The 12,424-nt window shown below is 48.7% G+C and overlaps 1 protein-coding gene across 2 annotated transcripts in view; it reads left to right on the forward strand.

Moving 5' to 3' along the window:
• The first annotated feature begins 1,365 nt into the window (after positions 1 to 1,365).
• Positions 1,366 to 12,424, forward strand: part of Wbp1l (WW domain binding protein 1-like) — a 56,218-nt gene continuing 45,159 nt past the window's right edge. Inside the window, exon 1 of one of the 2 annotated variants that reach the window (NM_001127484.1) lies at positions 1,366 to 1,553. In NM_001127484.1, the coding sequence (NP_001120956.1) occupies positions 1,464 to 1,553 (90 nt within the window). In that variant the 5' untranslated portion in view covers positions 1,366 to 1,463. The remainder of the gene's footprint in view (positions 1,554 to 12,424) is intronic. The other variant, XM_087564562.1, reaches the window with a different exon arrangement.

Genomic DNA, 12,424 nt, shown 5'->3' on the forward strand with positions numbered 1-12,424 from the left:
TTTTCTGAGGCAGGTTATTTTTAATGTAGCCCTGGCTGTTCTGGAGCTCACTCTGTAGACCAGGGTGACTTCAAACTCAGTTGTCATCTTTTGGAATAGTCTAGAGTATGTCAAGTTTAGAGTATGTCAAGGTTAGGAGGACTTTGAGATGATTTGATTTTCTTTTGAGGTTCCAGCATGGAACCCAAGGTCCTCTTTCTGTTAGGTAAGTGTTCTACCTTTGAGCCCTGCCATCCCCAGTCCAGTCATTTTCTAACACCTCTGCCTTCTTTGAATTGGCCTGTGGGATGTTGAAAGGCAGTTAGAATGAACAGCAGGGCTTTGTATGGGAACTACTAACTCGTAACTGTGAGGGCAGCCTGAGTTACATAGTTCTTGGCTTGCATGGACAACATGGGGAGACCCTATATCAAAAAGCTAACCTAATACATCCTGTGAATAATTGGAGCCTAATCTTTTCTTTCTTCTTCCCTCTCTTCCTCCCTGTATCTCTTCCCATTCTCCGTTCCTTATGGCAAATACTGGGGTCTGAATTCAGGGCCTTGCCCATGCAAGCCATTTTACCAGAGTGATGCATCCTCCTGCCCAGTTGGCCAAGTATTCTCAAAGGTGAAGCTCCTACATAGTGATGTGTGGGTCTTTGCGACTCGTGGATGGGATTTGAGGGGTTGGGGGTGGGGAAATGGTGCATAGGGAAGACTTTTTCATTTAGCCGGAAGATAACCTGGCTGAAGCAATGATTGGTGGGTATCAGAGCTGTTTCTGAGTAAGATTATAAGGGTTTTGTCCTTGAAACTCGGGGTGTCAGAACACCTTAATAGGGGACGCAAATGAACCTAAGCAGCTGCTTGGGTAGCGAGCTTGGAGAGGGGATCCTGATAATAGGGCGTTCTGTACTTTAATACAAAAAGCACCAAAGGTTTATAGACTGCAATTGTTTTACTCTTTGGAAGTACGCTTTAGAACCAGCATACCTCACTACTTCTTTTTTTCTTTTACCTCCCCTTAACTGTGGGAACATAACACTTCCGCCACACTCAAAATGGCTGAATACGGTCAACTTTCTCAATGCATCCGGGTGGTCGTGTCCCTGGCTCCTGTTACTTCCGCCACTCTCTGCGGGGCGGGCGCTCTGCACTTTTAGACATCTCGCAGCATTCAAGATGGCCCGGCTTCCTCCCACTTTTCATTGGCCAAATCACCTAGCACGAGGGGGGCTGGGACTGATATTTGACACACAGCTATTTTGGCCAATGGACGGAAAGTAGAAACCAATGAGGCGCGGGAGTTGGAGACCCTCCTCTGCATCTGGGAGGGCATTTTCCCCGGGGCGGGGTGGAGCCGAGCCGGAAGCGGGAGGGGAGAGCGAAACAGGAAAAGAAGGGAAGAAGGAAGCAGAGGGAAGAAGAGAGGGAGGAGGAGGGGTGGCGGCGCCGTGGCGGAGGAGCAGGAGCAGGAGGGGGATGGAGAGGAGAAGGCTCCTGGGTGGCATGGCGCTCCTGCTCCTCCAGGCGCTGCCCAGCCCCCTGTCAGTGAGGGCTGAGCCCCCGCAGGTAAGGGAGGGCGTCTGGGCTAGCTTGGGGGGGGGGTCCGGGGAGGTCGAGGCCTGGCTGGAGGGGGGTCTTAAAGAGGTTTGTTTGCAGAGAGTTGAGTGTTTTCGGGAGGGAAGCCCATGGCTAACGTGGGCAGGGTGAAGGGGTTTGGGGGGGTGGCGGTGTTGGTGTTTAGCCGAGGGACACCTGTGACGAGTTGGATGTCAAGAAGATGGCAGAGGCAATGGTGCCAGGCGACTTGGGGGTCCTTTGAGAGGGTAGGTATGGTAGGTGCTCTGAAGGACCCTTTCTGGATATCGATGCACACTGTGTGCTTGTGGGCCTTATTTCTTCTCCGCAGTAGAGTCAGGAGCCAGAGACTGTGTGCACACCGATCACAGGTTACTGAACTGGCCCCAGAGGGAGGAGAGCCCAGCAGGATATTTATTTCAGACTGGACAAAGGAGAAGTTCTGAGGGCATCCTAGCTCCTTTTATTTATTTATTTTTAATTTTTTAATTTTAATGCTGTAAGGCATAGCACGTTGGTGGCCTGTTGTTGGAGGTAAGGTTCTTGGAAGATAGGAGAGATGAAGTAGAGTGGAACCTCTCAGGAGGAGGGGCACATCTGAGCTGTGAGAAGGCCGTGCTGTTAGGCTGGCTGTCCTGGGAAGAAGTCACTGTTGCTGATACGAGCTGATCAGGGCTTTTGAGCAAAGAGTGGTTCCGAAGCCAATATCGGCAGCAAGTGGAGCGCCCTAGCTTTTCTTGCTGGGTGGCTTGGTCTTTCCTGGTCCAAGCCCGAGAAGCTCGCTTGTGCTGATTCTAGCTTGGGCTGGTGTTTCGAAACCCTAATTGAAGCGTTAGTCTTGGTGCCAGATTGGGTGGGGTGCTGTAGGGGGAATCATCCCTCCCCTGTTAAGTTTGGCAAAGCTTCTATCGTTTTTGGGTTCTTCCCTTTCTTCCCATCATTGTCTGTTTTTCAGAAAAGCATTCACAGGCACAGACACAGCACAGGGACAGTCTATACAGCACTTCACGTCACGCAGAAGAGCAGAAATTGCTAGCAGAACTTTTACCTTTCCTCCTAGAGCTTAAGGGTGGCCCTTTCACACACCAATCTTATTTTGCTCCTGAGTATCCTCTTCCTAAAACAAACAAACAAAAAACCAACAGAACAAAACCTGAAAATAATTGAGTTTTGTTTTGTTTGAGACAAGTTCTTGCAATGTAGGTCAGGCTGGGCTTGAACTCAAGATCTTCTTCCTTCAGCCACCCAAGCTCTGGGATTTGGAGGATTTTTAAGTGCCTTGAAGTTCACATACCAAAATCAACAGTTTTAAAGTGAATCACTGTGGCATTCGGTGTTGTGCAACCACCACCCTATCTACTTCCAAAACAGTTGAATCATCCCAAAGAATCGTCCCTCTTAACCAGTTACTCCCTGTTTCCACCCCTCCCACACACCTCCCCCTGCCCCCCAACCCTGACCCTTGACAACTAGTGAGTCTGCCTGTGTCTGTGTGGATTTACCTGTCCTGCACATCCTGCGTAACGGCATGGCTGTAGCATGTGTGGCGTCGTTCATATTCTGTCATGTGTTTAAGGTTCATCTGCATCGTGACCAAATAATATTCCCCTTAATGTATATGCTACAATTTATCATCCTATCTGTCACTGTATCTTTTTTTTTTTTTTTTTTTTTTTTTTGGTTCTTTTTTTCGGAGCTGGGGACCGAACCCAGGGCCTTGCGCTTCCTAGGCAAGCACTCTACCACTGAGCTAAATCCCCAGCCCCTGTGTCACTGTATCTTAACAGGGCAGGGGGATGTAATATCTGGGAAATAGGATGTGAACGAATGAGTTGGTTTTATGACCTTTCATGTATTCCTTCTTAGGGACGAAACCCTTTAGTTTTTGCCCTTGTCTGGGTTCTTAGTTAAAGCCATAAGGTACCAGGAGAAATACATTTGTCTCCTAGAGAAGTTACAGCTCTCAGGACTGGCAAGGTTAAACGTAGGTGTTGACAGAACAGAATACAGAATGAAGATGCTTTTCTGTTTCTGTGGACCTCTCTGAGGGCTGACCCTATAGCCCTTCCATCACCTTGTTAGGGGGCTTGATTTAGGAGGGTGGAACCTTTGGGGGTGGGCTGGTTGCTAGTAGGAACCAGACCCACTTCTTTCAGGAAGAGGATTGGAAAATGGTCCTGCAGCCTGGGGGCGGTGAGGGTCTTCAGTGTAAGGCTCTGCTTACAGCTCATCAATCATGGACTGTTTTCTTACCATAGTTCTGGTACTTCCAATGCTTATTTTGGGGACAGGGTAGCTTTTGTACCTCGTTCTGTTTGGTTGGGTGCTAGTACTTGACCACAGCTGTTGTCTGGTTACATACAGTTCCTGCAAAGAGGGAAAGTTTGCGTTATGAGCTGCCCACTGCTCCCTGGCCTCTCCCTACGTCACCCCGACACCCTTTACACTCTCATGACACCCGTACCCTCCGAGTCCTCCGGTCCAATCAATCATACCAGATCGCTATGGTGAAATTTGTGTTTTGTTTTTTAACCTTTGGAATGGAAATAGCAATATAATTATTAACTTTGAATCTACCGTAGCTTGGTCAATTTAGGTTTTTTTGTTGGGGTTTTGGTTCCTACAGATCAGAAAGGGAACAGATGAAGAGAACGCCTGTCAGGGAGCAGCCTCAGGCCTTTAGTTCTATAGTGCCCAGATCACTAAGGTGGCACCTTGCATTCTGTGTAGAAAGTGGTGTGGGTACCTTGCTGTGTCTCCCTCCCTGAAATGAATCTGTCAAATACCATCTAATTTCTGTTTATTTACTTATTATTTTTTTTTTTTGTTTTGTTTTGCAGGGATCTATCTGTTTTGGAGGGAGGGGGTGTGGGGGGGTGTAGTTTAGACAGGGTCTTGTTAGCCATGCTCCTGGTTAGAACTCAATATATTGACCAGGCTGACCTTGAACTCCCTGTGATCCTCCTGCATCAGCTTGTAAGTGCTGGGACTACAGGTGTATACCACCATGCACATTTATTGTACATGAACATTTAATATATAAATTATATATATATATATATAAAATGGCTTTTCCTCTTACCAGCACTTCATTGAACAGTCACCTTTTGCCATGTAGACCAGGAAAGTTCATTAGCCTAGGACTCCTATAGATAGGAACTTCTGTGTAACTCTCTCACAAGGCATTGTGATTCAACAGACGGGACTCCTTGAATCCGAGAAGCATAAAAAAGCTGCAGTTTGCAAACAGGAAGGCCTTGGCATTTGTTCCCTCTGGTTAATTTATGCCTGAGATAACATAGCCTTGCTTTCTTTCTGGTGCTATGTAGATCTAACCAGAATACTTGACTGTGTTGTTAAGAATAAACTTATTACAGTTGTCTTTGACCATGAGGTGATCCAGCCAGTGATCTGGGTGCAACCTAAGGATGCCGTGCATAGAATTCTGTGTCAGCTTCAACACTGAGTCTGATTGGGCGCCCTGTTCCCGCTTTTCTGGCCACGCCCCTCAATTTCACGTCGCCTTTTCTTCCTTCCTTTCTTCCTTCCTGTGCCTTAGGTTTTAGTTTAGAACCACTTCTCCATCCCCAGGCTGCACACTTGGGACCCCCACGCCTGCGCCTCTGATTCCTAGGGCACAGGAAGTACCACATGCCCTGCTCCTCCTGTTATTTTGAGGCGGGGGCTCAGGTAGCCCAGGCCAGTCTTGAACTTGCCATGTAGCCAAGGATGACCTTGAACTCTGACCACTATACATAGTATTTCAGTGCAGTCACTGCCATAACCTCTTGTGGAACAGTAGGACCTCAGAACCTAGCCCGCTTCCCGATTTTCTTAGACTGGTATTCCAAAGTGAGCATTTTTATCAAAAAATCATTTCCCGAGTTCTTGTAACGTTCTTTTCTGTTGGAATTCAGTCTAACGGACATTTCTGGACCCAAGCAGGTTCTGGGAACCATCAAAGGTGGAACAAAACCACTTACCTCGAGGATCTGGGAATTGGGGTGTGTGTGTGACGCACATGAATTATAACCCAGAGGGATTGTTCTGAAGTGGAGGTGCAAACCTAGGAAGAGGGGGCATTTGACTCTGCTGGGGCAGGTGGAGGCTGAGCAGCCGAGGGAAGTTCTGTGGCGACATAGGCCTTTGGAGTGCTGTGAAGTTTGCTGTACAGGAGGGGACTTGGGTCGGAGGGAGGGAAACTGGAGAGCGACTGTCATATGCGGAAGCTTTGAGTGTAGGTGTGCAGAGAGCACAATGGGCTAGACCTCAGGCCGAAGTGTGATGAAGCTCTGTCGTCTAAGGCTGTATTGTCCAGGAGCACTTTCTGTGGTGTTGAAAGTGACCTCTGCCCAGGCTGGGCAGGTCAGTGACTGTTCACACCTATGCCTGTTAGCGCTTGGATTTTGGCTAAGGTAACGGAGAAGCTGAATCTTTAATTTTTTTTTTCTTTTCTTTTTTTCAGAGCTGGGGACCGAACCCAGGGCCTTGCGCTTGCTAGGCGAGCGCTCTACCACTGAGCCAAATCCCCAGCCCCTTTAATTTTTACATATCATTTTTATCAGGATATTTTCATGTCTTCTTTTAAAACTTCCACAAAATACAAAGCCAGCCTGGTTTGCATCGTGAGTTTCAGGCCAGCCAAGGCTGTACAGTGAGACCCTGTCTCAGAAATAACGGAAGCCTTCTATAAATTGTCCATTTTCACGTGGCCACAGAATCATGTGGCCATTACTACTGCTCTCTAACGTTTTAGAATATTTCATTGCCCTCAAAAAGGAAGCCATTAGCAGTCATGACCCATCCCACCACCACTCCTTGGTGACTACAGGTCTCTCTGTCCCTGGATTTGCCAGCTTTGCATGTTTCCTATCAAGCGCGGACCCTGACTGGCATATCTTACTGAACGTAATGTCTTTATGGTTGCCCTGTGTTGTAGCATGTATCAGTTCTTGATTTCTTTTTGTGTGGTGTATGTGTGGTGCATATATGTGAGTAGATTGGTCTCATGCCCATGCACACCCATGTGGGACCCAGAGCTGGGCTGTCACCCCCATCTTGTGGCCTTGAGAGAGACCTGCCTGTCCCCTCCAGCTCGTGCTGGGCTGTTAGGCTCACACTTTGCCCAGGATATTAAATTGGTGCTGGGGTTCTGACTCAGGCTACAGAAAAGTGTTCCTCCTCAGCGAGCCATCTCCCCGGCCCCACTTCTCTTTATGGCACGGATAGCCCCATATTTGTCTATTTATCAACCAGTCCTTTGGACTGTTTCCACTTTGAAGCTAGTGAGGGGGTCATGTCACTGGGAACAGCGGTGTTTTCATAAATGCAACAACATTTTGACTTTCTCCCACATCTATTCCTTTACTGTGTACATGGGCACAGTGGTGTGGAGGTCAGAGGGCAACCTGCAGGCGTTGTCCCACGGGTTAGTCCCACTGGCGAAATCCTGATCGCTGGGCTCAGTGGTGGGTGAGCCCTCTCAGCCTTCTTGCTAGCCCCTTGATTTTTTTTTTTTTCTCTTTGATACAGGGTCTCACTTTGTGACTGAAATGCCTGCATTTCATGGCATTCCTCCTGCCTCAGTCTCCCCAGTGCTGGAGTTACAAACTGCGCTGGCTTATATTTTCAGTTCTGTGTAGATACCTAACTACTGGGTCAATTGGTAACTCCGGATTAACTTTTCAAGAAGCTGCCAGACTGCTTTCCAAAGTGGTTTGCTGTTTACATGGAATGTAAAATGTATTTATGTTTACAAAAATGTAAATAAAAAGCCCGTGAGGTTATTGAGTGCATCATGAGCAGCGCAGACCTGAGAGCATCCGCCGTGTGGTAAGGTCATGGGGTCATGGGCTCTGTGGTCAGACTGTCTGAGATCCAAATATGACACTATTGAGTGAGTTATTTAATTTCTTGTGCCTTGGTTTCTTCCTCTTCAAAATGAGAAGAGCTTTAGCATAAACCTTACAGATATATGGAGGAAAAAAATACAATAAAGAGAAGACTTTCAGAATACACTTAGTGGTTAAACATAGTAATCACTATGTTATTATCGGTGGCCCTTGTGTTTGGCACGTTAGTGGCAACTGTCTTGAGGGACTGAGGTCTGGAGTTTAACTTGACTTGCTTGAGTCTATTGTGTATCTAGAGCTAGGGTTTCCTCTTGGTTATCTGTGTAGACCACTGTTCATGGTGAGTCTGAGTTTAAAACAGGGATTCCCAACCCAGGGTCGTTTTTGCCTCCCCCAGCGGGTATCTGTCAGTGTCTGGAGATATGCTGAAAGTGTAGCTGCCATGCCACATGTGAAACCCAGGAGTGCCCTGGCTATCCCACACGGTTCAGGATAGCCTCATGATCAGGGATTGTCTGGCCTGAGGTAGGAAGCCTTCTGGTTTCCAGCATCTGCTGTTTGCAGAGTTTGAGGTTAGGCCAAGAGGAGCAGCGTGTGGATTGCATGACTACAGGCAGGTTTTACTGACTGACGTATGGAGTTGTTTATTCGTTTTGCATGCGTACGTGCATGCTCACACAGGCGCACTTGGAGAAGTCAGAAGACAATGGGACTTGGTTCGATCCTACCAGATGAGTCCTCCTTGCCAAGCAGCCGGAGAGCAGGTTTTTTTTTTTTTTTTTTTTTTTTTGGTTCTTTTTTTCGGAGCTGGGGACCGAACCCAGGGCCTTGCGCTTCCTAGGTAAGCGCTCTACCACTGAGCTAAATCCTCAGCCCCCGGAGAGCAGGTTTTAAATGGGGGCAATTTAAAGCACTAATATGTTCACAATCGGGGCTCCCAGTGACGACCTTCACTGGTCAGCTTTGTTTGGTCAGTTAGCATCAGACTGGATGAAAGAGTCTCTGGTTTCTGCTTCAGTGAGCAGGTGATGCCCCCACCCCACCCCCTCACTCTCCCAGTCTTGAACTTCTTCCCTCTTACTTTGATCTACCTCTGTGGTTTCGGTTCCAGAGCATAATTTGGTTTTACCCCAGTGAAAGCCCGATGGCCAGTTACTTCCTTCTCTCTGTGTCCTCTATGGTCTCATAACCAAGTCTAAACTGAGTCGTGTTTTTACAGCTTTTTCCTTTCCCCACTCCAAGGCTTGCCTTGTCTTTGGCCATAAGATCTCTTGATTTATTCTCACGCACATTTTGCCTGTGGAAACCACTGAGTGGTCTTGGCTTCTGCTTCAAGGGAGACCAAGTCTCCTGGGTTTAGGCTTAAGCCTAAAGGCGAGGCTGCGGTCAGGTCTGGGGATGCAGCTGGTCTGTGTTTGCAGACCTGCAGGCAAGTGTCTATGGGTGCTCCGGGCACCCTGGATGGCTTTGGGTTCAGAATCCCAACTACTCTTGGAGCGTCTGGCCATCCATACCCCTGAGAGGATGTCTCCATCGCCTGCCTTTGTTCGTTGGAGAGCCATGTGTGACCTGCATTTTCTGTCTTGCAGACCACAGGGGCCCGATTCCATGTCTATCAGAGTGACAGGAGCTGTGCTAGCTGAGGACTTGAAGCTTCACTGTAGGGTGCCTTTCAGTTCCACTAGGTGGAGCTGAGTCTGGCCTGAGCCGTCCGTGGGGTGTGGAAACCACAAACACAGATAAATCCGGAACACTGCCACTTGGGAGGCGAGGAAGGGGAAGAAGATCCATGCTGTCACCTGTGGCCGATGAGCTGCTTTTGGCTATTCCTAACGTGGGGTTAAAGTAGGTCACCTTCAGCCTTCTGACAGCCAGTCCCGCGGGACTCTGGTCACTCGGTGACATGCTCAGCTCAGTTTCGTTTACTTTTGATTATCCACACTACACTTTTTTCTGTGGGAAAATAGATGGTGTGTGTGTGTGTGTGTGTGTGTGTGTGTGTGTGTGTGTGTGTGTGTGGTTTTGTTTTGAGACAAGGTATCAAAACAAATGTGTATCCCTGGCTATCCTGGAACTCACTGTGTAACTATGTAGACCAGGTGGGCATCATCAGACTGGAGAGAGATCCTCTTGCCTCTGCCTCTCGAATGCTGGCATTAAAAGTCTGCGCCACCACAGCAGGCCAGCTGGGTGAGCGCCTCACGCTGGCGCAGGCACGGCGCCCCAGCTGTTTTGATTCAGAAACTCAAGAATTTTATAGACTTGAACTTTCACAAGTTGTTTTGGAAAAGGTGAAAGTAGAGTGTGAACCAGCACAAGAATCTTGTGGTTTGGAAGGGCGGGTCCCAGAGTAAAGTTACAAAAACACGTCTACTTTGATTTTCCAGTGCCCAGCGAGAGGCGTCTTGTGTTGTCTCTTATTACAGGCTCTTTCGGCTTGGAAGCCTGTGGTCCCGGAGAAAGTGACCACACTGGGTACATTGCCACACATTAGTCTGGGGTCACCATCCTCCGGGGTTTCTTGTTCACCTAAAATTTTTGTTTGAGTTGAAGTCTCTCTCTACGTAGCCCTGGCTGTCCTGGAGCTCACTGTGTAGGCCAGGCTGGCCTAGGACTTAAAGCGATCTGTGGTTCATTTGGGAGAGCAGCTACCCCGTGGCTTTCTGCACCAGGATGCGGGGCCGCCGTAGCTCTTCGGCTGGAGTGTGGAGCTGAGCAGGAGTCAGCCTGCCTGCTCCTCTCTTGTTCGTGAGAGTTCAGGTCATCTATCTCGCTGTCCATGCCGGTCGGCTGCGGCTGTCCTTCTCCTAACTCTGTGAGCTTTGACAGACCTTTTCCCTCATACTGATGATTTTGATTCCGCAAAATAGCACATGCTCGTAACAATGGCAGATAACACAGAAATCCAAGACTATTTAAAGCAAAAAGTGGGGGAGTGCGGTTTGGCATCTCTCTGGTGCCCTTTCTGCCTCTGCCGCATATTGATAAGTTTGTGTGAGGAAGAAAGGAAGGACCAGAGAAGGCCTTGCTGAGGGAGGAGGGCGGGAGTTAGCGACTCAGCCGTCGTAGTTGGAGCCAGCCTCCATGTCACATACCTCATACTTCTTTCAAGGACCACATGTAAAGTAATTTACATAAATAGTAATTTATATATGTAAATCATTGATGTAACAAGGTTAGTGGTGTGGTTGGGGATCCAAACTCTGGTCTTGTCTGCTTACAGAGCAAGTGCTTGACCCACTGGGAGCCATCTCTCCTGCCCTCCGGTCTTTTAGAATGCCTGTATGCTGTTGCTTTATTTAACTTTTCTATAGCGTAACACGTTTATTTCTGTGTTTTTGGATTCTTGGACTAGAGTTGAGAACAGTAGGGTTAGCTATACGGCACATTTAAAACATGGGGTTTAGGGCCACAGTGCTCTCCCAAGTGGCCCTGTCTGTTTCCACCAGCAGGGTAAACATGGGGTCATTACCCCCGTGTGCAGGAGGAAGGCCCACTTCTTCGCCTTTGTCTTCATGGGCCCTTGTGGACAAGCCTCTGACCCCCGTGCTGGCAGCTTGGGGCAGTTTCAGCCGACTTGCTCAGAGGCCCGTCTGTCGTATCTTGTTTGCGTAGCTCCAGCCGCCTTCCTGTCTACAGTTCCCAGTTCCCATGAACAAGGATCAGGGTCACTCAAGGACAGCAAGCTTGTACCTGAAGGCTGGACAAGCTGGTCTAGGTGCTGGGGAGCGAGCAGTTTGCGGTCCTTGGATGATGTGAGGCAGTAGTGGGAAGAGAGTGGAGGTCGTCTCCACTTGCGGTCCTTGGATGATGTGAGGCAGTAGTGGGAAGAGAGTGGAGGTCGTCTCCACTTGCCCCAAGTCAGTCGTGTGCCTGTGTGTTTCCCTCCGTCCAGTATGTCCGAAAAGCCCTCTCTGACCCCCTCTCTTTTTCCCTTCTTCCCCTTCTTCCTTCAGAGTCTCAGTCTTGGCCCAGGCTGGCCTCGAACTTGAAAGGATCCTGCAACCTCAACCTTCCAAGTCCTGGGATTATAGGTGTGAGCCACCTTGCCCAGCTCCAGGCATTTGTTTGTGTGTTCATCTAAGTTATGGGGGCACTTCCCCGTGGCTAAGAGAGCAAGTTCGGGAGCCCGTTACCTGCCTTGGAAAGCAGCTCTTCCTCACCTTCTGTAGAACTTTGAGCTGCTTAGTTAACTTGGTTTCTTCATCTGTGAAATGGGATAATAAGCAGGTTGCCTATAGTTATGGTGGGAGCTCCTGCCACAGAGTAAGTGCTCAGTGTTAGCCTTACCTTGGGGAGGCCTTGAGACTAAGCTGTTTTTGGACCCAGGAGCTTTTGATTTCTGCAGAGTCCCTGGAGGTGGGGTGGGGTGGGGTGGGGTGGGATGGGATGGGGAGGTTGTCTCTTTGAGCTTGTGACCAGTAAATGATCCACAAGAGGCAAGGTAGTTCAGTACAACCCAGTAGCCAGTGTGATTCAGACCTGGGGAGCCTGACCCCAAGTAGTTTATTTTGGGGATATTTAAGCACAGAACGGCAAACTTTCCTGATGACAATTAACTCAACCCCACGTGCACAATAGGGCTTAAGACATGGCTGCATCGGAACTGTCGAACCTGTGACCTCTCCCATAAAGATGGGTTGGTTCTATAGATTGACTACTCATGACACCTTCCATAAGATAGGTTCCATAGATTGACAAGGTCACGATCAGGGTCAGTTGTGGCCCCACAGATACTGCAGAGGTCACTAGGCTATTAGCCCACTCCCAGCCTCTGGGCTGTTAACAGGTCTTATATCAAAGGGACAACTGTGTGTCAACATCCCTCATCCCCTTAGTGCTTATCCTAGCACAGGGACCTCAGCACCCTCCACAGTGGAGGAATGAATGTTTGAACTCCTGGTCCCCAAGGCTGGTGCATCAGCTGGCATAGCCCATGAGAAGCGTCTGCCATCTCCCCAGCATTCGTCTGCTTGCTTTATTTCTTAGAGATAGGGTCTTACTCTATAG

The sequence above is a fragment of the Rattus norvegicus genome, chromosome 1, assembly GCF_021556685.1.
Source record: "Rattus norvegicus strain SHRSP/BbbUtx chromosome 1, alternate assembly SHRSP_T2T, whole genome shotgun sequence".
Lineage (NCBI taxonomy): Eukaryota > Metazoa > Chordata > Mammalia > Rodentia > Muridae > Rattus > Rattus norvegicus.